Here is a 26,486-nt window from a genome sequence, read left to right on the forward strand (position 1 = left end):
TTCCTCCGTTGAATTATGTAAAACTTCCAAAGATATAAACATCTCTATATACAAAGAAGCAGTATGGCAGTGTGTGTAACCTGACACATTTTTTCCTCAAAACAAATCATGATAACTCTGCTTTGAACCTGTTCTTCAATTCTAGAAGGAAGCGAGTCTGAAAGATATATAAACCTAACTTAAGTGGCTGAACAATTTTTTATTTGAAAATAGCATAAAAATCTGAGTTGAGCTAAGTTGCTTGGAAAGTGGAAGGAACAACTCTGCTCTCCCAAAGCTTTGTCAGTTAGGACGCAGATAGGAATTGCCAACCCCAGGAAGAATAAGTCTAATATAATATAATTCTAATAAGAATAAGTCTAATGTAATGTCCTACATGCCGTCGAGTTAGAGCAGCTCATCAAGGAGATTTAAACTGGTCCGTCTCCCTAGAAGGTAGAAAAGTTAATTATGACATCATTCTTTTTTTTTTTTTTTTGCTTTCTTCTCTCCTTCCCTTCCCCCTCCCCATCACCCCTCTTCTTCCTGATTACTCCTGCCCCATATTGGTTACCTATTGAATATTTTCAATACTTTTCTGACTGTTTCGGGTCTTTCATCCATCACTTACCTGTGTTTAGGTTTCAGGCTTCATTTTATTTTGCATCATTTATTATTATTATTTTAAGATTTTTATTTATTTGAGAGACAGCATGAGCGGGGCGGGGAGGGGCAGAGGGAGAGGGAGAAGGAGACTCCCCACTGATGCAGACTTGATCCCAGGACGCTGAGATCATGACCTGAGCTGAAGGCAGACACTTAACCAACTGAGCCACCCAGGTGCCCCACATCATATATTATTAAAAATTTTTTTGATAAGAGGCACAGAACTCAAGTGATGTATACAAAGTCACAACTAATAAGTAGAGGAGCGAGGATTTGAACCCAGGGAGGTTGACCTCGGAGACTGTGCTCCTCGCTCCTCTCCTTGACGCTCCGCTGCCTCACCAATGTTTCTATCAGTAAATAACAATCAGTACAATGTGCTGAGCCTTCTAACTGTTGGTATGCAAGCATATTTATCACCCCATGTTAGATACGCAGCAACCTCAGGAAGTAGGTTTAACAAGCACGTTCTGCAGACAAAGAAATGGTTGCGTGCAACAGACTTGGCCAAGACTGCACAGCCGGCACCCAACCCAGGTCTCATAGTTTGTATCTAAGGCATGTTTCCATCTATTACCTCATGGAAGGCCTGTGCCAGGCTCAGGAATCTCTCAGTAAATACTTTCTGCTTGAATGCGGTAGCTCTGCACACTCTCTGGAAAAGGTCTGCAAGAGGCGGTCAGGGTAACTAAGACTCGGGAAGTGAGGAAGCTTGCTGGGGTCACTCAGTGAGGAGGTTGTGGAACTAGGCTACGAGCCCAAGTCCCCCCACAGTGTGCCTTGGCGGCGGGGGGTGGGGGGGGGTGCGATGCTGACCAGCTGTAGGAGAGGCAAGCCGCCAACAAGAAAGGAATCCTCAGCAGACCGATTGTTAAAAAATGCAGCTCTCATGGGCACTGAAATATCTGGTAGTGAAGTTTCATGATTATCTGCACATTACTTCCCACTGGTTCAGAAAGAGAGAGCAAGCAGATGTGAACAGTTTGTGGATCCTAGGTGAAAATATATAGGTGTTCATCGTACTGTTCCTTTAAATTTTATGTAGATTTGAAGTTTTCTAAATAAAGAGTTGGAGAAGAAGGGAGGGAGGGAGGGTAGAAGGGAAGAGGGGAGGAAGGGAGGGAGGGAGGGAGGGGAATTCAGGAGGTGTACATTTGCCCTCATTCTCCGGTTCGCATGCACGGACAACTGTGGAGTCCTTCTACTGTCTTCTGACAATCAAGTGATTTATTCATTGAAATTGCTAAACTAGGGGCGCCTGGGTGGCTCAGTCGTTAAGCGTCTGCCTTCGGCTCAGGTCATGATCCCGGGATCCTGGGATCGAGCCCCGCCTCGGGCTCCCTGCTCTGCGGGAAGCCTGCTTCTCCCTCTCCCACTCCCCCTGCTTGTGTTCCCTCTCTCGCTGTGTCTCCCTCTGTCAAATAAATAAATAAAATCTTTAAAAAAAAAAAGAAATTGCTAAACTACACGGGCGCCTGGGTAGCTCAGTCAGTTAGGCAACTGCCTTTGGCTCAGGTCATGATCCTAGGGTCCTGGGCTCTAACCCAGCATTGCGCTCCTTGCTCAGCATGGAGTCTACTTCTTCCTCTACCTCTGCTGCTCCCCCTGCTTGTGCTCTCTCTCTCTAAATAAATAAAATCTTAAAAAAATAAAAAAATAAAATTGCTAAACTACAGTATCTGTATAGATGACACTCACTGACAAGATTCTATGTGCTGGCACCTATGGGTATGTTTTAAAATTTATAGATAATCCTCAAATTGAATAAACTACTATCTTCTATTCAAAAGGCAGCTGTATTTGTCATAAATCTTGCAATGAAAATTTGCTTCCTAATTAAATATATGATTCTCTTCTGTGTAGGCAGAAAAGGAAATAATGAAAGTATTTGAAATGAGCTGATTTAGCAAGCATGAATTCATTTTGTATGAATTACAAGATTTAGATGCTCAATATTCTTAACTGCTATCTTGAAAATAATTTTGATGGATTGCTAACTGGTAGTGTTCTTTCCTTCTCATTTGTGTTTAAAGACCAAAACATTTAAATACAACACAATAGAATTGAAAATTTATAGCACAGGGTCGCCTGAATGGCATGGTCGGTTAAATGTCCTACTCTTGGTTTCAGCTCAGGTCGTGATCTCAGGGTCGTGAGATCAAGCTCCATGTCAGGCATCTGTGCTCAGCATGGAGTCTGCTTGAGATTCTCTCTCCCTCTCCCCCCCCCCAAAATAAATAAACCTTTGGGGGAAAAAAAGAAAATTTATAGAACAAAAAATTCAATAGTCAGTGAAACTTATTTGTTATATACTCATTTTACACTTGATTTTGGGGACCTTTTTATTTATATTTTGTATATTTTAAAACTTATGATTGTTAAACTTTTTTTTTTGAATAATATAAGCTAGAAGGAAGGAAAAAAGTCAAAGTCTTCTTACTGATCATTTGAGTTGAGTTGGATTTCCTTTAGGTCTTTTTAAAACTCATAGCGTTTGTTTTTTCTTATGTACATACATGTTTATTCTATATACTTTTTTTGGTATCTTGCTCTTTTTATTTTTATCTTTTTCTGAAAGATTTTATTTTTAAGTAATCTCTATACCCAGTGTGGGGCTTGAAACTACAACCCAGAGATAAAGAGTCACATGCTCTTCCAACTGAGCCAGCCAGGCACCCCTATGTCTTGCTCTTTTAAAATAACACTATCCCATAAGCATTTTCAGTATTATTATAGTTTTAAAAATATTTTTAAGGTAGGGGGAATAAAAACGATAACAAAATAACTCTGAGAGGATATAGAAGAAATCAGGTGGAAACTGCGGGAACTGGGTAGATAGAAGGCAGGGCAGGACACAGGTTTTCCAACTGAATGCCTCTGTATATTTCTGACACAGAGTTTTTGACCTATATACATATAATGCTTGTTAGAAATTTAGAGAAAATGATTTGAATCATTTAAAATTGGGGCATAATATTATCTTAAGTAGATGGACCACAGTTCATATTTATTTACATAGTTCTTTCTTATGGAACTCTCAAGTTCTGTTTAGTTTTTTCCTCATACACCAATTTGTGTTTTTAAATATTTCCATGTGTGCTTGAACAATTGCCTGATTTGGCTTGGTCACTACTTGAAATAATTGCACCGTCTTACTGTCCACAGGTTTATTTTTGTTTTCTATATTGTTGATAATTTACAATCACATTTGGAGACTAAATCCTCAGTGATTTCCTTTTATCCCCCCTACTTGAGAACCATTTCTCTCTTCTATATCAGCAATCTCATCAAAATATAGGTTTTTGCCAGGGAAAAGACAATGCCCCGACATGAGTTTCACATATTTCTTGGCAACTTTATTTTTATTTATTTATTTATTTAAATATTTATTTATTTGACAGAGAGAGAGAGTACAAACAGGGGGAGCGGCAGGCAGAGGGAGTGGGAGAAGCAGGCTCCCCGCTGAGCAGGGAGCCTGACTGGACTTAGGGCTCGATCCCAGGGCCCTGGGATCATGACCTGAGCCAGAGGCCGATGCTTAACTGATTGAGCCCCCTGGGTGCCCAATTCTTGGCAACTTTAACCCACTGTCTAGATCTACTTAGGGAATAGTGAGAATATCTTAGGCTGGACCATGACGTGTATTTGTTGTCAATATGTGCTTATGACAAATGCCCAATTCCTGGGGATCTTCATATAAATAATAATAAATACTATTGTAAACACCTACATGTATTTGGAGTCCTCTTTCCCCAGGACTGTGGTCAACTGTGTGTGAGACTGAAAAGTCTGGTCACCTTCAGCCTGTGTATATTAACACGCACAGAGAGCAGAACCGGGTTCTTGGCCACGCAAAGTCTCCGCTCCCCTGAGCCGATAGAGAGGGCCGCCTGGCCTTTCCCGCCTGGGTTTCTACAGCTGCCACCCTCCCCACCTGCTCTCCATCAGCATTGCTGGCCTGCCCTGGCCTCCTGCACGTTGAGAAGAAAGTGCCAGGACCTCAACTTACCCCACAGCAGCCACAACACTGACAGTCCCCACACAAGGTCCCCAGGAGGCCGTTGACCACCTGGATGACACAGAGAAGCATCTGGATCCCTCCTACGATCAGCAGGATGGAGAAGAGGGTCAGATTCCAGGGCACCACGTTGACAGGCTCGTGGCACTTGCTCCATAAGCCCTCATTATTGAGGTAATCCCTGTCGGGGACATGGAATTGAGAAAGGAGACATTTGTAAAATGTATGCAGTACCCTGGGCTAGAAAGACACCGTCATGATTTTCCTTTTACAATACTTTCCATCCCAAACATAAGCTTCATGAGAAAAATATCCCATAATAGGTGCCTGGGTGGCTCAGTTGGTTAAGCGACTGCCTTCGGCTCAGGTCATGATCCTGGAGTCCCGGGATCGAGTCCCGCATCGGGCTCCCTGCTCAGCAGGGAGTCTGCTTCTCCCTCTGACCCTCCCCGCCTCATGCTCTTTCTCTCTCTCTCATTCTCACTCTCAAATAAATAAATAAAATCTTAAAAACAGAAAAATGTCCCGTAATAACAATTTTAAAAACAACACCTAACATTTTTATTAAGTATGTACTCTGTACCAGCCAGACCCTGTTCTAAACGTTGTACACATATCCACTCATTTTTTCCTATAGAAACCTTATGGTTCTTTTCTTCCATATCACAAATAAGGACATAGAGGCACAGAGAGGTTGAGCGACTTGCCCCTAGGTCACACAGCTACTAAGTGACAGAGCGACTTTTGTGAGCTGACCAAAAGAATGGATGAATCCAGTATCTACTATGGGGCCAGGAAAATGAAGACGCTGCAGGAGCGGATTCTCACCACTGTTCATGGCCATTATCTTCCCTATTGTTAGGGACCATTTGGACTTCTGACAGATTTTCTGTCAAGTGTAGTGGCCCTCTGAAGCCATGTAAAGTATAGTTGTGGCACATAGCTTAGTTTTTAAAGGCCCAGTTCTAGCCAAATTGTGAATTTGACTCAACTGTATTTTTGTTAACATGCAAAGATTTAGTTACTGCCTTAAAATTCCTTAATTCCTTCCTTAAAAAAGGAAGAAATCATCTGCTGCCTTAATACATAGTTTATAAAACTTTGAAATAGGAGAAACTGCAATATATTTGTAATATATATATATATTAGGAGTTCACTACAATATAAGGGGCATTGTATCTTGAAGGAGAAATATGAAGTATATTATCTTTAGGACAAAAACAAGAGTAAAGTAGGTAAATGTTGTGGATTATTACAATTTCTTCTCACATTCTTAGAGCTACAAACTGGTCTCTCCCTCTTCCTTTATGTATCCTCTATCCTTTCAAGGGCTCAGTGGGAAACTCCATCTGGCTACTAAATTAACATCTCCCTTATTGTTTCCAGATCTTTTTGATGACTCCTCTTTCTGACAAATTCTCCAGGGCATCAGTACTCATTTTAAATACATTCTGTATTAAGATTTTCAAAAATCTTTGGAATGATGGAAGATACCCTGGAGTTTAATAGAGCAGAAGGAATAAAAGAAAGAAGGGGCACTTTACTCCTGATTTCAAAATTAGCCATTGCATTGTTTGTAGCATTGATTTACCTTTCCATAATTCCATAGCTGTGGGACTTGCATACTTACTGTAAAGTGGGAATAACATCAAATCATAGGATTGCTGTGACAATTACATGAATTAATACTAGTGAAGTGCTTAGAACAGCGCCTAGCATGTAGTAAGTGCTCAATAAACACTAGTATTGTTATTATTTTACTTAATCTGAGCAGTGTGGTCTAAAGGAACGAGCTGGTATTTTGGATTCAGTTGGGCCTGGGTTTGAAGCATTCTTCTTACTAGCTGTGTATTCCTCATACAAGTCTTACCCCCCACACTTAGCATCAGTTCTTCGTTTATAAAATGGGCTGAGAACAACCTCACAATTGTGAAGACTCATGAAGACAATACACCTTATGTATTGTTGTATAAAACTTCCTTTTTTAATTACTTAATTATTTTTAAAAACTCATCTTTCTGTTCTGCATGTTTCTATGTAGCCCTTTCTGTCTTTACAATTTTCCAACTTGATTATAGACAGTCATAAAGGCACAGTAATTTCCAGGCACATTCTATAAAGCAGAGATTCTAAGAAGTACTTGGCAATGCCCAGTTCTTTCCCTCGGCAAGAGTCTCTGCAGAGATGGGACGACAGTGCCTCCTGGCGGTGAGACTGGCAAAACGCTCATGGGGGCTCTTGAAAGCAAGGGTTGAGTTTGGGGACCTGGAGAAATCCTCTCAGCCCCACCCCTGCTGCTGCCTCCCCGCTCACAAACCACCGCGAATACCCATTCCAGACCCTTCTACTCTCCTCCCAGACTCTCAGGCTTCGAGTCTCTGAGATGCTGGCAAAGACTGCTGGGTGCAACTCTCCAACCCCAGGAGAGAGGGGGCCCTAATTTTTCATGGCCCCAGTTGCTAATCATGTTTCTGCATTCTGTGTAGCAAGGAGAGCCGAGGCAGTTTAAAGCCACTTAACTGGAGTTTTCAAGCATCTCATTATTGGGAAGGGCATTTCCACCTGAGCTGCAGCAATCCCATCCACATCCTGATAGAAAGTGATGGGTTTCCTGAAACTCACTTCTTGCGAGCAACAAAGGTAGTGGATGGAAGGAACGGGGAGCCCAAATGCGTTGCCGGGTGTGCTCTGCCTGGCTTATTCAGCGGCCACGGCCTCCAGAACAGACTCCCTGATGCTCCTCCTGCCCTTCGCTGGCTTTGGTAGCCCTCCTGCGCTTCTCAGCACTCCGTGTCCCTCTGGAACAGAGAACCCCCAAGACCCTGTGCTGCCATTGTCTGTCCGTGTGCCTGTCTTCTTTCCGGGACCGTACACCCACAGGAGCAGAGACCATGTCTCCTAAGTCTGCCCCCGGCTCTAGCACAGGGAGTCGTCCGTCACCACCAGCAGCTGTTGTGTCCTGGTCCTGCCCATGTGCTGGGCCCTGGGCTAGCTGCTCCACAGCATCTTCCCCAGTCCCGCAAGGAGAGGCTATTTTACTGGAACAGTGCCGGCATAGAGTAGCCTTCATGAAATATTCACTGAATGAACGAACATACACAGATTAAGAACCTGGGTCTAGTAAAGGGAGGTGCTGGGATTTGATCTTGGGCTGTCTGACTCCACAGCCAATGTTCTTCATCATTACACAAACCCCCTCTGCTTGAGTAATTACATCCCTTCAGTATATTTGCAGTATGATTTATTTGTGAAATTTGATTTACACAATATATTTATCATAGCATGTCAATTAAGATTTACCTATACCATGGTAAAGAGAATATTCTCTTTGCACCTTCATGTGGCTGGTTATAAATCAAAGCACAAAATCATTATAAAAGCATAACATTTTAGGAAGTTCTAATGCATAATAATGAATTCTGTTCACAGTCATGAGTTCTATTCATGAAAATGAATAATAAGGCTGAATGTTTAGCAAACAGCAAGTGGCAGTAATTGTGCCAAGTGCTTTCTGGACATCAGGTTATTTCATTCTTGCCTGCACCTGTGAAGTAGAGCTTGCTGTTACCCCCACCCATCCCCGACCCCCAACCGAGTAAGAGCTGAGAAGATTCATGGATTGCCAAATATCACACCACTGGTATGCGGCAGAGGTGGGACCGGTCCCCAAGTCCAGACAGACCAAGGGCAAAGCTGCTTTAACATCCCTGAGTGTTGCCTGCTCCACGGAACATTGTGTGGCTTTTGGCTCTAGGGTATGTGTTCAAGAGCAGCTCAGGGAGTTCCTTGCTGATGAGTAATCTTTGAAGTACAAATGCAGATGGTCTCAACTGAAAGTCCAGGCTGAACATTTATTGTATTCACTTCCATGTTTTGGTGTGAGAGAGCTCGCCTCACCTCACCTTCCCTGGGGAGCAGGGAGCGTTGCAGCCCGATGGGGGAGTACTGTCCTTGGCCATGTCCCTTGTCCCTCCCCCACTGCTACCCGTCCTTGGCCTTTCCTCTGGCTCTCTCTCCTGTAGTTGCCCCCATGCCCTGTGCAAGCTGCTTCCCTATCAGCAGCTCAGGGTCAAGGTAGAGGGAGCCAATTGTCTCAGAAAGGAAGACCTTGGATGGGAGGAGGTCCTACATCAAAGGAAGCCAGGAGGGTGTATCTCAAAATGTCCTAGGTTTCTTTTTCCTTCTAGAATGCTTCTCGAGTATGGTTCTCATGACAGAAAAAGTTAACTGTCTTTGCTCTTTTAATATGATTGCTAACAAACATTTCTGAAGGAAAAAAAAACAAAAACAAAAAAACAGGCTACATTCTATGGCATGGCATTGAAGAGTCCTGAATTTTGTGCCCCAGGTTGGAAATCTGAGTCCACCTTAATAACCCTCTGCCTTGTCTCCTCATACTTCATCCTGATGATTTCATTTCAGATGGTCTCTGAAATATACGTCCTTCTTTTGAGCCCCAATTCCACTGCCTTGCAGGTGTTTATAATCTTATCTGGATTACTACTCCAACCTCCTACTTTTCTCCCTGGTACTGGGCCCTTGTTCATCCTCCATATCACTGTCATCACGATCGTCCTAGAAATCCCAAGTGGTGGTGGCATGTCCTGCTTGAAGTCCTCTGCTGGTCCCTGAGGTCCCAAAGTTCTGGCCTGCCTGTCCATTGCACCCCCATGTGGTGTCCCCTTCTGTTGCTCTCCACCACGTTCAGCCTGAGCTTCAGACTCACAGTGATGGGACATTCTCTGAGCATGTCGGCCTGTCCCGTGATTGTCTTAGGACCTGCTCTTCTCTCTGCCTGAAATGTGCTTCTCCTCCTTCTCTTAAGGCACACCTTTGCTCATCTCTCCAAACCAGCCCTTATCACCTCTTCAAAAAAGTTTCCCTCGCACTCCTCCATTTCATCCCTCTCTGCACTGTGAGGGTCTGGCCGGTGTGGGCCCCCTAACTAGCCCTGTGCTCACTGGGGCAGGGGCCACATGTCTCTCCTTCCCTGCTCCATGTCTGGGATACCCCTCAGCACAAAGTAGCATACTGGCCAAGTATTTGTTTGCTTTTTAAATTCTCCTTCCACTGATGACTAGCTATGGAGCCCTGGGCCGATTAACCTTTTTGAATTTCATTTTTTCTACTCCAGGGATAAGAATTCTCCTCAGATTTATTAGGAAGACTAAGTGAGATAATGCATGCAAAACCACTTAGCCCCTAAACATGGAGAAGGAGAAGGAGGAGGGGGAAGTGGGGGAGGAGGAGAGAGAAAACAAAGAAAGAAAGAGAGAGGAAAGGAAAGAGAGGAAAAGAAAGGAAAAGAAGGAAGGAAGGAAGGAAAAAGAAAGAGAAAGAAAAGGAAGGAAGGAAGGACGAAGGGAAGGTAGGAGTGGTAGTGGCTGCCACTGCCCTTTGGTGATGAGGAAAGAGTGACAGCTGTCCTGGGTCCTTTCGTTGCAGCCCCAACATGATTAATCCGTGCTCCTCACTGGTAACTGTGCATGTGTGTCAGGTCTGCAGCTATAATAGCAACTGCTACAGTGCTCATGCCCTGGAATCCCCTGGATAAGAAGTAGCCACGGAGGCAGAGGCCCCTGAACTATGCTACGTGGAATCTATAAAGCAGATAGTGCAAATCAATATCCCTTGTGTTCTAGAAAAGACAGTGTCACTTGGACTCAGAAAGATTGGAGTTGAGCTTCCGTCATTAAGGAACAGCCTATCTCCGGGCAAGCCTCTTGTCCTCTCTGGGCTCAGCTATCTTCCCTCTGAAGGAGAGTTAATCCCCCAGGCTTTTTGTAAGGATCGAATGAAACATGTGGGCGAAAGCACTTTGTTAACCAAAAAACACCAAGTGACAGAGGTTCAGTTATTGTCATAAGAAACTCAGGATGAGCCCCTGCAGGCCGAGGGAAGGTTTGGAGCTGGCGTGGGAGATAAGGTTGTAAAAGGATGTGAGTTCTGGCCTCAGAAGATAGGACACAGGATGTAGGAGACAATGGAATGCTGAAGAAAGCCTGCCAGGTGGCAGAGAGAATGCAGTGTGACACGCTCCACCTAGACAGCCCCCCCCCCCCCGAAAGCCCTTCCTGTGCCAATCGTGGCTTATTTCCAGCCTTGTACAGAGGGAGGATGTGCAACTTCTGTGGGATTAAATTCCAAAGTCAGGGCATGAGGATAAAAAACCCAACCGTGGATAGTCTCTTAAATATCCTATAAATCACCTGGGAAGTGTGGTATCCATGGCTTTGTAATAAACCCCTACCCAGTGATATTTAATCACATTACAGTTTGAAGCCTCAATGCAGACCTCGTGGTATGCAAGCCTGTCTCCTCTCAGATAATTATCAAAGCCCTGCCGTGCACAGAGGAGGATGGAGAATTCTGAAATGCCCCAGCTTGCCTGCCACGTCGACTCTACTCCATTTTTATTATTAAACCTCATTGATCTGGTACCAGTTCGTGAGCGGGTCAGTTGGGAGGAGAAGACACGGTAACATACAGGAAAGCCTCCATCACAGAGTAACGTGCCATAGATGGCAGGGATGTGCATGAAAACTTGCTTCACCAGCAGGAAAGAGGACTTTGAAAAGTACTTTCCTGTCCTTCCCCCACACTGGCATTTCCTGCAGTGGCCCACAGACCAGCTGTCGTTCTCCTGACCTTGGGCATCCGTCCCATTCCCTCCCAAGCAGGGAGCGGCTGTGCCCAAGGAGGGTGTGCGGGCCTAAGGCCATCATGCTGCCGTGGGGTGGTACCGTAGGGCTGTAGGCCCAGTGCTGTGTTTCCTTTCTCCCTCCTTTGTTTTGGACATAGACTTACTCTAATGGATTTTACGTTCGTCATTCACATAACAATAAATAGAAAAGCATGTTTAATACGGCACTGAGGCTGTGGATGGAGATAAGAGGACAGGGGGCCTTGAAAGGAGACAATCTGGAATTTCATAAACACACCCCGACGGAGGGAGAGAGTGAGCAGGGGAGGAACCTCAAGAAATGAGTCTGGTGTCCAATGTCTATGCTCATGCAGGCCAACCCCACGGCCGTTGGACATTTCCAACAGTCCTCTGCAAGAAAAGGGGGCTTTTCCACAATATGATCAATACCTTTGGGAATCCTCGCATGTGATGAGGATAATAGAGGCCTGCACCCCTGTTTAACTCTAGAGTACGGTAGGGATGCTCTCTTACGTGAAACCCTTGGGTGACCCGTATCATCACAGAACCAGTACCCTCCAGCTCCCCATCGGAAGCCTGCTCTTGAGGTTCTTTAGACTCTCATTGTAAATTAATACATAGAGTTAATAAATTGGTGTTCCGATTTCTTTAGGCACGGACCCATCCTCCCCGTGTAGGAGGACCCCACAACCGTGTTTCCTGACCACCTCAGCGTGTCAGTCACTGTGCCAGGCAGCGGTGAACAAAACAGAAATTGTCCCAAGCCCTCCCGGAGGTCGGAGGCTGGTGCAGCTCTGCCTCATAGACCGTCCGTGATGACGGAAATGTCCTGTATCTGTGAGTGTCAATGCAGTTGCCGCTAGACACATGTAGCTGCTGGTACTTGAAATTTGGCTAGTGTGATTGCAGAATTTCTAACTTTATTTCATGTAAATGAATTTAAGTTTGAACAGGTTCATCCGACTACTGGCTACTGCGTTGGATGGTGCAGTCTGTGGGCAGAAGGATGTGTAATGTAGAAAGACTAGACCTCAAAGTCAGAAGACAGGAGTTTGAGCCCTGCCTCTGGCCTCAACTAGCCATGTAAGTTTGAGCAAGCTGAACTTAGTAAGCTTGCCTTGGCAGGGAGTAATGACCTCTTGGGGTTGCTATGGGGATTAAATTATAAATTCGTGGGGAAAGAAGTTCTTTATCAACTACAAAGTTCCATGAAAATACGAAGTGTTATTTTAATGAGTTCTATTGACATTAACTCTCATGAAGAATCTACAGTATCTTCAATGTCATTTTCCATAAATGCTCACCTTAAAAGATTAACATAGCACAATAAAATTTTAAAAATGCTATCAAACTTAAAAAAAAAAAGATTGTTTAGTCATAGAGCATTTGGGGTATTAGTGAAAGCCTTTGAGCTCTGTTACTGAGTAGTCATTCTCGTTTTCTATCCTAAGATTTTTAATGGATGCCACCACTTTCTGTTTACTAATATTTTTAGTTGCCTTGTGTTGCTGCTCATAAATGTTTGGGTGTCCGTAACGGGACAGCAAATGTCCTTCTCCCAGGCCAGCTGAAACACCTTCTCTTGTTATTTCTCCTGGTGTCTGTCAAAAACACAATTAGAAGTGAGATCTTGGGCAACTTCACTCCACCCACACTCCAGTTCTGCCTCAGAGAAGCAATGCACCTGAGACTTTTCAAATGAAGGTGACAGGACCTGTGCAGGATCCCCCTTGGGCCATTTACCTGCCCATGCCCCTTGTGGGGACATGGGGCATTGCAGGATGTACCTTACCCTTCCTGGAAGGGGTAGCCCCACGTGCTGTTGTCCATGAGACACTTAGGACCCCTGTTGATTGAGATGGCCGAGGTGACAAATGAATATCCAGCACCCAAGAATCCAATCACAGCAAATATTGTGGAGGTGAACATCTGAAAGAGAAGGAGAGAGATAGGTTCTTAAGTGTTCCCGAGGTTACCCCCAGCACACCTCACCAGCTCTTGTTGAACATGGGGACTCCAGGGAAGTTTGGGGGTAAGAGCCAGTCTTCACAGTAGGTGGGGCCTGTGGGGTCTCCCAGAAGGAAATTTGGTATCTTGTGTCTCCTTCTTCTCCCGCATCCCCGTATCTTTTCTTACTTATTCATTGATGACTGCAGTGCTACTAACTGGTTGATCCCTTTGAACCATGGTTTTTAAACCTTGTTAAGAAAAGACTCTCCTCCTATTCTCCCTCCTTCTCAGGGATAAAATGAAAGACCAGCCTATTTAAACAGATTTTTTTTTTTTTAAGATTTTATTTATTTGGGCGCCTGGGTGGCTCAGTCGTTCAGCGTCTGCCTTCAGCTCAGATCATGATCCCGGGGTCCTGGGATCGAGCCCTGCATCGGGCTCCCTGCTCAGTGGAAAGCCTGCTTCTCCCTCTCCCACTCCCCCTGCTTGTGTTCCCTCTCTCACTGTGTCTCTGTCAAATAAAATAAACTCTTTTAAAAAAAAGATTTCATTCATTTATTGGAAATGATCTTAAAAGTTATCTGGTCTAGTCATCTTGCTTAAGCTAAGCCACGGCAGGGTCCTATGTGGCTGGCAGGTTCCGCTCATGAGAAAGAGCAGAGGTCCTGGGAATTCTCCTACTGGTCCCAGTTCCATTTCTCAAGGTCAAAGAGATTAAGCCCAACTTCTCTTCCATGTGGTAGCAGCCTTTAAAATAGCTGAAGATATTTTCTATTTCATATACACATATTTTATATGTTACATCTCTCCACTCCTTCTACCCTCTGAAAGTTTTCTCTTCTTTGGGTTAAACAAGCCCCCAAATTAAAGTTCTTTTAAATATTTTTATACGACAGGGATTAATTAGTAAGACATAGATGGCACTAGCTTCTTTCTTTTTGTAATTATAAAAGCAAAATAGAATTATAGAATATGAAAGGCAGGAAAAATCCTAAAGCCCATCCAGGCTAACTCCCTCCTATAGATGAAAACAATCAGGCTCAGAAATGCCATGTCCTGTCTAAATAGTCATTAGAGAGTAGCATGGAAACATTAATAATTTTGGAAGTGGAGGTGGAAGATGACCAACTCTCTTACATTGGTCACATGATGGTGTAGTGCAAAGCACAAAAGTTTAAACGTTGGCAGGCCCAGGCTCCAATCACAGCTTTGCAGCTTATCTTTGTGTGATGACTCTGCATAAGGGATGCGTCCTCAGAATCCTAGTTTTCTTATCTATAAAATGGACATGATAAAGTCTGCCCAAAGGTCAGTTGTGAAAATTAGATGTGATAACCTAAGTTAAATGGCAGGTACTTTCCTCCCCCCCGCCCCACTTCTGTGTATTACTAACAATCTTATCACAGAATATATTTGGGCAGGGGGTGGGGAGAGGGTGGGCTTGGGGTGGAGAGGACTGGATAGTACCTGGACAGTTGGAATCTATGTAATAATGGAGTTCCACTGTAGCCTCTATTTGTTTTCATATCGTATATTAATGTATTTTTGGTGCAAATTTCCAAGGCTGAGCTCTGCCCCATGTGCCTCACGAAGCCTTGTCTGACTTCCTATGGCAAACTGACCGACCCTTCTTTCATCTCTTACCCCAGTACTCTGGACTGTATGAACTTCTAACACAGCACAACGCCCACAGCACATTCATGTATAGCCTTTTATGTCTGTCTTCCCCTGAACCAGAGCATAAGCTCCTTGCAGTCATGGACAACAAGTTATTTGAAAATAGATAGGACATTGCTCTACCTACCACCAGCTATCTGGTTTTTCTTCTTCCTACCTTTTCTAAGGCACTGAATAACTCCTTGCTTGATGTTTACAAAGACGATGGTTTCATGTTACTCATTATTTAAATTTTCCCCTTAATTTTTGTTTCTAGTCTATTCTCACCATTAGGAACATTTGTGAATGTAATCCAGGTCAGAAGTAAATGAAAATGTTGGTCAATTTATCATGTTAGAACAGGCACTATCTTTTCCAAAGGATGTCTAGTTGAATGACTTTGGAAATTGCTGGGTTATATCAAGTTAAATGTGTTTCATTCCTATTTTACTCCTAAATATCTTTGTGACGTGCTAAAGTCTGTGAGCCTCCAAGAAGAGGATTCACTATGTATTCTGGAATATACACAAACTTATTAGCTCTCAGATCACCCCTGAAAAGTGAGGGAATTGCCTTAGAGCTGAGTCCTTATTTTATCTACCAGGCAATACGGTACTTCCTCCAACACTTTATTTTGAACAGCTGAGTACTGCAGGGGGAGGACATTAGTCAGAAACAACCCAACTAATGTAAGCTGACAGAATTGTTTAAAAAAGTTTTCTGAACACAGATGTATTAATTTTTCTAGGAAGGTTGACCTCATCATTTCTAGTTCTAAATGTTATAGTTAACAAACCTTTTAAAGGGCATTCTGAATGAGCATACCTAGTGTTTACAACTGTGGGGATCATTACTTATAATTGCAAGAGAAGTGTTCAAATACTGCCTTTGTCTTTCGTGAATTGGTATTTGTGACTAAGTGAAATTTCCACTGACAGCATCATACCTGGATACAAAAATGTTGTATCCAAACTTAATGGAAGGGAAGAGAAGATGAACTATGGGAAATATTTGACATTGATGTCAAAAAAACATGAATAGATTTAAAACTTAATGAGTGGGGGAAAAGTCTTATTTCAAAATCAATGTATTAAAATTTTATAGAATGTGATTAAAATATGTGTATGTCATTCAAAGTTTGTATATTAATGTCAGTCAAAGAGGTTTTTTTTTTTGAAACTTCTTAATGGGAAAATAGGAGATAGTTCTATATTCAGTTTCGCCTTATGTTTGGGTTTATATGGTGATTTGCAGAGTTTTCCAATCTCATTGGAATCAATACCTTTTTTTCCATGAGTTCTTGCAAGAACACGCTTTGGGAAATGTTGATCTAATTCTTAGTGACAGTTTATCTGCCTGGTTCTCTGTCTCTGAGCTTCCTCCATGCTCCAATCAAATCACTGTTCAGTTAGTCACGGCCGATACCACTCTAGGAATGGCCAGAATATTCTAGTACTGCAACTGAAGACTTACACTCCGGGCTCTTAGTCAGGAATCACTAAACTACTGACTAAGAATACAAGAGTATCTAAAATTGCTGTAATGAAAAAGAAAGGTTGCATTTCCAGGAAGACAGTTTGGAAGTCTGAAGAGACCTGTGTTCTAGCCCTCAGCATTACAGAGGCCCCCACCTCTCTGGCCTCAGCTTCCTGTGGTAAACAGAAGAAGGTGGGAGGGCAGCTCTAAAAGGTCCCCTCAGCTAAAACAACCCAGGATTTCAACATCTGCTGACTGGTAGGGAGAGGAGAAATCTGACTCATGCTATTCCTGCTGTGTAAGCTGAGTAAAGGATTTTAGATATCACTCCTGGAACATTTTAGCAGGCAAATATTTAAAGATACAGAAAGTGAGTACAAATGCACACATTCTTAGTGTTAGGCAAGTCTGAGTAAATGAAAAACCAGGTTAACATAAAATATCAATTAGATGATATGCCCTTTATGAGGAGCTTCCATTATAAGGCCCTCTAGATCAGTACTATCCCATGGAATTTTAACGAGAGCCATATATGTAATTTAACACTTTCCAGTAACTATCATTTATAAAGGAAAAACAAAAACAAACAAAACCCCCAAAACCAAAAACACTGAGATTAATGTTAATATATTTTCTTTAACTCAACATATTCAAAAATTATCATATCAATATCTAATCACTATAAAAATTACTAATGAGATAGCTTCCATTTTTTGTACTAATTCTTTGAAATCCGGTGTGTATTTTTTACTTATGGTACACCTTAATTTAGGTTAGCCACATTCCACTGCTTAAAGGCCACATGTGAACAGTGGCTACACCATAGTGGACAGCATAGTCTAGAATATTTGAAAAGCTGATTTTTGGTGGTAAAAGTTTAAAAAAAAATGCATGGATATAGTCTACACTGAATTTATGATTATGGTTACTCTCAGGGAGGAGGGAAATATGATAGAAGAGAGGAACACAGTGACTCTCAATTGAATCAATAATGTTTTATTTCTTTATAAAACTATCTGAAGGAAACATGGCATCAGGTTACAACTTCAGAAAGCTACAGGTGGCATGTTCTGATTTTGTATCCAAATTTGAAATACCTTATGTTAAAATAAAGAAAACAACCCAAACTGATTTTTCATAACTTTTCCAGAATGGACGAACCACATGAAGCAAAGTATATTTTATGTCACTTTGCTTTAAGTAATTTCACATTCGGAAGTCTTAAAACTGCAAATTCACTACTCAGAGATATTATCAGTCTTAAAACCACTATGTAATAACTTTATCATGGGTTTCATGATAAAAAACTTTTCATGTTAAAAGTAAAGTTGTTGGGACGCCTGGGTGGCTCAGTCGGTTAAGCATCTGCCTTCGGCTCAGGTCATGATCCCAGGGTCCTAGGATGGAGCCCCACATCGGGCTCCCTGCTCAGCGGGAAGCCTGCTTCTCCCTCTGCCTGCCGCTTCCCCTGCTTGTGCTCTCTCTCTCTCTGACAAATAAATAAATAAAATATTTAAAAGTAAAGTTATTGAACCTCTGAAATTAATAATATACTATATGCTAATTAATTGGGAAAAAAAAGTAAAGTATTGAGACCAAGTTGACTATGTTAGGGTAGACACTCTAAATCGGTGTTATTTAAAGTAAACAGGCAAAAGGCTGGAAAATCTCTGGAAGGAGACACAAAATTGGGACTAGAGGTAACCTCTAGAGAGAGGAGTTGCCAGACTTTACAGTCAGAAATGTGTCATTTTTGTACTATGGTAGTGCTTTCCCTGGTCTAGATGAATAAAGACGGGGCACTACTGTATAGTGGTCAGGGGTGCGGGTTACAGGCAGACTCATCTGGTTCTGAGCCTTTGTTCCTGCCTTATGACCGCAGCAAGTTAATCTTTCTAAGACCTCCATTTCCTCTTCTGTAAAATAAGGCTCAAAAATAAGTACCTGCTCAGGGAGATCATAATATGTAAGATAGCCTAATCAATAGTAAACAGGGAATCCAAAGTACACATCTCTACAAGATCAGATAACCCCCAGTTGGGGTAGGCTATTAGATAATGCCTAGTACTTCACTGATAAGATACCCAGAAACTTCTTTTTTTTTTTTTTTTTAAAGATTTTATTTATTTATTTGGCAGAGAGAGACACAGCGAGAGAGGGAACACAAGCAGGGGGAGTGCGAGAGGGGGAAGCAGGCTTCCCGCGGAGCAGGGAGCCCGATGCGGGGCTCGATCCCAGGACCCTGGGATCATGACCTGAGCCGAAGGCAGACGCTTAACCGACTGAGCCACCCAGGCGCCCCGATACCCAGAAACTTCTTTTGCCTAATTCTAAGTTTTGGATAATTTCCCATGACATTAACAAGCAGTCTGTCAGTGTCATTATTATATTGTAATATTTTTATTATCATATCCTCACACACTCTTACTTTCCACAAATACTGAGAACATAACACTGGGCAGAAAAATAACAGGCCGACTCTCCGCACACACATTCTGTTCACATTGCTAAAGAAATGTGTTTATGTATATGCTGGAAATACTTCCCTGGAAAAGGAAGATAAAAATGCCCTCGAATTCACCATGTGTCAGCTTTAAAACCTTCCTCTCTGTCAGGTTCTGGAGGCAGAGGACGTGGGATTGGACCCCAGCTCTGCCACTGGCCACGGTGTGTTCTTGGTCAGCTGTGTGCCTAGGTTGGCTGAACCAGATGGCAGAGACACTGGGGCCTGGGAAGGGAAGACACCTGGGAGGCTTGGGGTCATAGCTTTTAGAGACTTGGGTAGGAGCAACATGTTGGGGAAACATTTCTGATGGGCGTGAAGGTTCCTCCTTAACAATTATTCTGAGATATACAGAGATGACCTGAAGCGCTTTTTCTCTCAGGATGTTAATGTTCTGTATTTTCTGCCTTGGCCAGGCTTGCGAAGGGGAGAGGACTGGGTGGGGGTGGGGGGTTGTGGCCATCAGAAACTTAACTTGTATGAACCTCAGTTTCCTTATTTACAAAACGGGAGTTTAATGCCTAACTCAAAGGGTTAGTGTTAGAGAGTTGGGCCTGATAAAGTTTGGAAATCACCTGAAATCCCTCGTGAGCGTTCATTTGCTTCACTCATTCAACAAGCATTCACGGAGGCCCTCACTACCCAGCCACTTAGTGCTCCTCCCCCCTTCTGGGTACACTAATGCTTGCGTCATCTTCCCCCACCCTTGGACTGTCCTCATGAAGGGACATGCGTGCGTTATCCATTTCATAGCAGAGGATTTTGAAACATAAAAAACATTTAGTGAAGAAATAGGATTCCATATTTTATTTCTTCTCTCAAGATAATCTATTATTTCAAAAGAATTATCTTTCTTGAATCCTCCTCAAACTGGCTGTCATTCCAAAGAATGCGGAGGTAATGCCACTCAGGAAGTATTCACTGCAGAAGTGTCCCTAGGGGGCACTGGTGAGCCGGGCACGGAAGAAGTGCTGACTCTCCACTGAAGAGACTAAGAAGTGACAAGATCCTCCTTGGCAACAGGTCAGTCAACCATCTGGCCCTGCCTGTGGGTGGGGTGCCCCTTTATCTACCTGATATGCTTTAAGGATGCTGAAATGCCTGCCTGTCCCTAATAACTCCTTTATCAAGGTACCTTCAGTTCTATTATTAGATATTCCTTTGAGTCAAGGCCAAGGTCTTCAAAAGGCTCTTATTAAAGCACAGACTTAACATGAATGAGTGGATAAAATTAATTAAGCTGTTCTATGGACTCCGAGAGTTTGTTGTTGTTGTTTTTTTAAGGATTAGGGGCCCTGAGACCCTGACCAGCCACAGATAAACTGCCAGGAGGCCACTGAGAACCTCTTATAGGGGAGGAAGAGGTTGAGACCCCAAAACAAACCCAGGTTTGGGTTTTCAAAGCCCATTTCGGAAGTCTCTCTCATCTCACAGTTTTTGCCCCCTTTCTCGGTTCTCATGTAGCTTAATTTTTTTTTTTTTTTAAGATTTTATTTATTTGAGAGAGAGAAAGCATGAGCGGTGGGGGGAGGGAGAAGCAGGCTCCCCTCTGATGCAGACTCGATCCCCAGACTCCGGGATCACGACCTGAGCTGAAGGCAGACGTTTAACTGACTGAGCCACCCAGGCGCCCCTCATGTAGCTTAATTTATTTAAAAGAGTACAGGCTTCTGGCTTGCTCTACCTCAGAGGAGAGCTGGCCTCCATCTTCTAGTTTGACCATGAAACTACCGGTTTCAGCTCAAGATTTTTTCCAGCTCATTGTCTTGCTTTATCTCTACAACCACCATATCCTGCTTCTACTATAGATCATTATGCCCTGGTTTTACACCCAGGGAAAGGGAAGAGAATGATGCAGCTGACTTCTGAAAAGTATTCCCGAAAGACGTGTAGCAAAGAAGGGTGGGGGGTGCCAGGAAACAAATGAGAGCAAGGTTGTGGAGACGGGGACAGGATGTAGATAGCCCCACAGCCCTTGGACTAGTGTGTGTCTGCCTCATAGGAATTTTTACCCAGCTGGATTTTCTAAACAGTGTTCCACAGAAGCCCAGTGTTCTTTAAACACCTGGACGGGAAAGCCACAAGCCTTTGGAAAAATAATCCGAATCTTCAGCATTAGAGTACTGATCGAAATACGCTGCAGCTTCTTCCTTTTTGTCTGACAAAATGTTTGTGGATTCCTTTCTTTAAAAATGATGATTCCTTAGTGCTCCAGAGCCTCAGACCGTTAAGGAAACAGAGCCCTGCAGCAGGAACATGAGCTCAGTGGCCCTTAGGGACAGGGCAGGGACCCAAAATGAAGTGCTCAGCCGTGCCCACTGTAGGCCATCGTTGTGTCAAAATGCAGGCCCAGGTCAATTTTTAATTTTTTGGAAAAGAAGTAGGATATCTAAATACTTCTGTAAAATCTATTTTTAAAAGTTCACAGCTGATTAAGAACCAAACCCAAACCAAGAAATTCCACTGGCCTCCTAGAGGGTGGCTGTCCCTGGTCCAGGGGGGCTATGGCTGTTTGCCTTGTCTTACATCGGGCAGAGCTGGTCCTTTGATGGGTACCACCCCTGTGCCCAAAAGCCAGTCGTTTGGAGGAGTCATCCTCAAACCAAGCCAAGGGCACATCCTACATGGGGGGTTAGGGAGCCCAGACAGACAACTCGAATTGGGCAGACCAAATGTTTCAGATTTTATGAATTCAACTGTGCTTGAAAAAACATGACTTGGGGCGCCTGGGTGGCTCAGTCGTTAAGCGTCTGCCTTCGGCTCAGGTCATGATCCCAGGGTCCTGGGATCGAGCCCCGCATCGGGCTCCCTGCTCCGCGGGAAGCCTGCTTCTCCCTCTCCCACTCCCCCTGCTTGTGTTCCCTCTCTCGCTGTGTCTCTCTCTGTCAAATAAATAAATAAAATCTTTAAAAAAAGAAAAAAAGAAAAAACATGACATTTCTGCCTTTCCTTGGAACCTCACTTAAATCTAATTAAAAAACAAGTTATGTACAATACTTTGAATATGATTTCACTTTTCCTTGTGGTTATGTATAAACCTAAAAACAAAAAAAATAAAACGACTTGTTTTAATTCTGAGCCTTCTATTCAGCACCAGAGAGAGAGAAAGCACAAGCGGGGGAGGTAGCAGGCAGAGGGAGAGTGAGAAACAGGCTCCCCACGGAGTAGGGAGCCCGACATGGGGCTCCAACCCAGGACCCTGGGATCATGACCTGAGGCGAAGGCAGACGCTTAACCGACTGAGCCACCCAGGTGCCCCCGAGCTGTTAGATTTCTAGGCAATGACTTATTTTCCTTTTCATCCAATTCCTTGACTGCCAATTTTTTTCAAATTCTCATCTTCAACATATTCTCCAAAAGGAGAAAACAGGATTATATTTCAAAGGGCAAATGAGCTATAGATGTCTTTCTTTCCTTTATAATTAATTATATAAAAATACCATATATAAAACACATGTTACATAACTATATCAAATAAATTGTGGCTAATTTTTACATCTCTTTGCTTTTAAATGTTATAATAATCAATGCTAAAAAAAATGATCAGTGCTTACTTGGGACTCATGATGGTGTTAAGAAGGTAAGAACATTCTCTTTGAATGATCTTTGGACATAAAAAACTATAATTGTATGCCCAGTGCCCTAGCTTCAACCCTTCATAGGTGCTCAATAAATATTTTTTGATTGAACAAATATTTTTTGATTGAACAAATAAGCAAATAATAATGGGAAAGAAATGTTAGAAATGATTCTATTTCGGAACATATGGCTACACCTTTTCCTTTAGAAGTTAAGGTAAGTTTGTATAATTCATCATTGAGTTTCACAAATCTCCTAGATGGACAGTTGAGCCTTGGGGAATTTAGAGCAAGAACCAGCCTTATTTATCAGCCAGCCAGGAATTCCAGTTCAGCCTTCTTCATTTTTGCCATATCAGTGTACCCAAACTCTTAATATTTTTCTTTAAGTCAACTCTCTATTTTATTCATTTATATCACCACTATGAGTGGAGAGCTAGAATCATTAACAAAGATAATGCAGTACTATTGAATTTTTAGTTAATGTTGCTTGCGTTCCTGGAGCCTGAAACGTGTTCTCCCTTTGTCAGAAAGGGAGATTTTGAGGGATTTGGGATGGTAAAGACTTATTTCCATCAAAATTTGAGTTTCTTTTGATAAAATCAAAAGGATTGAAGGAGAATTGACAAGGGAATGACTTTCTATGTTATTCACAGATACAGCACACCTGTGGGCCAGCAGAGCTTGTCCCATACTTGGGAAATTCTGATCTAATTCAACTTCCTCATTTTACAGATGAGTAAAAGGGAGGCAGAGGGCAGTACAGTGACTTGCCCAGGTGCAGAAATGCGACCCGACCCCACTTCCCAGGCTGGCGCCGGTGATGCCAAATCTCTCTAGCTCACCTACTAAAAGATGCTCGAAACAAGAAACGGAAGTCCTGAGGCAAAATCTGGGCACCTTGACAGTGAAGCCGGCAGTGGGGTGAATGGGGAATTTAGGGGACTCTTGGGGAGGGGCTGGTATCATCTGTCATGCTGCCCCCCACCCCCACCCCACTCCCTTTACAGATGAGACAACGCAGGGCCAGAGAAGGGAAATGACTTGCCCAGGGTCTCAAGGCCTCTCGGTGACAGGGGGAGAGCTGCAGCCCCCATCCCTGCCTTCCATGCCTGCCTCCTTTACATGGCACCACTCCAGTTTTCCAGCGCTGACGTCCCTGCCCGTTTGCAAAAGCTATAATGATACTCACACCCTGTAGGTATCAGGGCTATGGTAGTTTAAATTTTATTATTATTGTTACTTTGCACCAGTAAGACGTCCCTATTTATCCATGCCCCAGCTGCCTCCAGAGCTGGTGACTGCCTGGGGCTGGTGACTCGGCCCCATTCCCACGGTGCCCCGCACAAGGGCCTAGTGCACCCGAAGTCACCGCGGCGGCGCCGCCGGGTACTTACCGCGAAGCGCTTCCCACAGCTCTCGTTGCCACAGCACCCACAGCAGTCATTGTTCTTCAGGCCCAAGAACACCAGAGCGGGGAAGATCATCTGCCAGCGAGAGAAGCACCTCAGACCAGGACTGACGCGGGGAGGGAGAGCCTGCGCCTGCCTGGCTGCGTGCGGAGCCACGTCCACGCTGTGGGACTCGGGGGCTGAAGGCTATGGCGAGAACTGCCAGAGCTCCACCGAGTAGCCAAGCACGACTGACTCTGTGGGGTCCGTAAGGCCTAACTGCAGTTCAGTGAGGCCAGATTTCAAGATCTGACACCCTGAGTTTCCATTTACCTGGTGGGTTAGGACAGCAATAAGAAACTTGTCCTCAGTTAGGAAAAGTGAGTCTCTCTCTAAACTCTCCTGGAAACGAGGGGTAAATAGATCATTAGTGAATGAGTGGAAGAAGAATCCACCGACACCTGCTTCTCTTGGTGGTTTTCAGTCAGTTTGCCAGAAAGTGTGCATCTACGGTCCCCAGCACTATCTTGTTAGAATATAGAATCCAGGTGGCCCTCAGCTTGGTTGGTGGAATTCAACTGACCCATGAGAACTGCCAGCCCAATCTTGGGAATTCATTACTTAGTAAATTTAGTGGACATGTCCTCCGTGTCAGGACCTAAGGGAGAAGGAAAAGAACTAAAGCACTGACTTTTCATCATGCAAAGCTTGGGCTCTTGTTAGCAACTAAATTATCTTGTTCAAAAAGTACCCAATTTTAAAAGGATTCGGCAAAAATCAATGCGAGGGTTTTAAGGCTTCCCTACTCACCAACACCCCGCTTCCTAATATTCCTCCGAAAAACCAGACCTCGTCAGAAAGGTGGTCGTTGTTGTCTATCACTTTTCCTCCAGGAAAAAATAACAGGATGTTAGCCAAAAAGCCAAACAAGGCGAGGGGGATGAGGGTGCCCCCCAGGCACTTGGCACAGCCCCCACTGCACATGTTGGGGAAGTATAATATAGGTCTGCGATCAGAGGCCCCTCACTGTCGCCTTCACGGGGTCTCTGCAAAGTTATCGGCCAGAGTGTCCTAGAAATTATCCCCAAGTCAGTCCGTATTTTGGAGCCGAGAACCAAATCAGCCTGTGAGCTGTGTCCTTGGAGTTGCTTCTGCTTCTCAAATGTGGCAGAACCTTGATGGCGATGGACATTTATACATTCTCCCTGACCTGAAGTCCTTTTTTTTTTTGCACTCCATAAATGAGATTACGTTCAGAGCAATGATTTTGCCATGGAGACCAATAACCTCTGTTAATGATCCACCAGCACAGGCAAGACACTCACATTGTTGCAATCGAACGTAGGGCTGGAACAAACAGCACTTAGAACTACTGCACCTTTAATCTGACAATGGTCTTGCCCAGATATAGAAATATTTCTCCCAGGCTCTTTATAATCACTGGGTAATTGAGTTACATCCTAAAATCATGTCTCTCCAGTACTTAATGGTCTACAGTGTGTGTCTTTTTCTCTTCCACCGAAAGCCTGGAATGTAAAAGAATTATCCCAAAGAGCTTCTGTTTCCCTCAATACAAAAATAGCAATTTGATGGTCTAGTTGGGTATCACGGAGTTCAGCCCTATAGGAACTTTTGAAAGGATAAAACCATTATTAATGGTTATTAATTAATGATTATTAATTTTATTGCCTGACTGCTGTATTTCTGTATTTGTCGCTTCATTAAGTTCTATCTTCTCCCTTACCTGGTATGATGGAATTAGCAAAAAACTTTTACCAATCAGCTTGTTAAGTCACATCCTCCATGTAGGAACAGAAACCTCTTCTTCACAAATGGTGAGGGACAGGGAAAGTTGGTGTTGGGGAGAGGAGAGGAAAGGTACTGATAAATCAGTCAAGGGGAGGCTGAGTGGACGAAGTTGGAAGAACCATGAGAAAGTACCGGGGGCTGTAAGGTAGATCTAAGATTGTCAATCACGATGCTATGTTGTCAAAACCGGGGCTATGGTCTCCCAAATAGGTTTAGAAATTAAAAAAAGATGATCTTTTCAATATAAACAACAGAATGTCACTATGTGCAAGTATATGGAAACAGTGGGACATACTTCCTTCTGAACAACAATTTTGATTTTTTCTCTTTATTACGAATAGGTATTTATTTAGGTAAAAAAGTCAGATATACAGAGAAATGGAAGGAAGAAAAGGAAAACCAACTGTGTTCCCACCACCAGCAGATGAGGACTGTCACCACTTTGCTGGCGGGTGCTTTCCAACACTCCAAGCAGGTGCAAATGAGCTTTGTTTATAAACCACCAGTTTTGATAGGGAGTCTTGAGAATATTCCCACAGAGGAAGATAAGGTTCCAGAAATGTAAGGCTTGAATTAATCATCGTAGATGCCACCTTGAAGATGCTCCCCCACTGGAACCTGGACAGCTTCTTTCTTTTGTCAGGGCCTTGGGCCCCTAGAATTTCCCATCACGGCATTTCAGTAACACTGTTCAACAGAGCCCTGATGTCTTAGACTTTACAGAATAGCAACTGGATTTGCCAGCCTACCCTATCTGAGAGAAGAGATGAGAGTAAAGGGTACTGTGCACCACACT

The 26,486-nt window shown here is 43.5% G+C and overlaps 1 protein-coding gene across 1 annotated transcript; it reads right to left on the reverse strand.

Moving 5' to 3' along the window:
* TM4SF4 (transmembrane 4 L six family member 4) lies at positions 1 to 25,144 on the reverse strand. Its single transcript, XM_021685981.1, has 5 exons — positions 24,692 to 25,144; positions 23,888 to 23,977; positions 13,120 to 13,256; positions 4,655 to 4,844; positions 1 to 428 (listed from the first exon to the last, which is right to left on the reverse strand). Exons 1-5 carry the CDS (start codon positions 24,863 to 24,865, stop codon positions 411 to 413), a joined length of 609 nt encoding a protein of 202 aa, XP_021541656.1. The 5' UTR covers positions 24,866 to 25,144; the 3' UTR covers positions 1 to 410.
* Between the last annotated feature and the right edge of the window lie 1,342 nt (positions 25,145 to 26,486).

This window comes from Neomonachus schauinslandi, chromosome 1 (assembly GCF_002201575.2).
Source record: "Neomonachus schauinslandi chromosome 1, ASM220157v2, whole genome shotgun sequence".
NCBI lineage: Eukaryota > Metazoa > Chordata > Mammalia > Carnivora > Phocidae > Neomonachus > Neomonachus schauinslandi.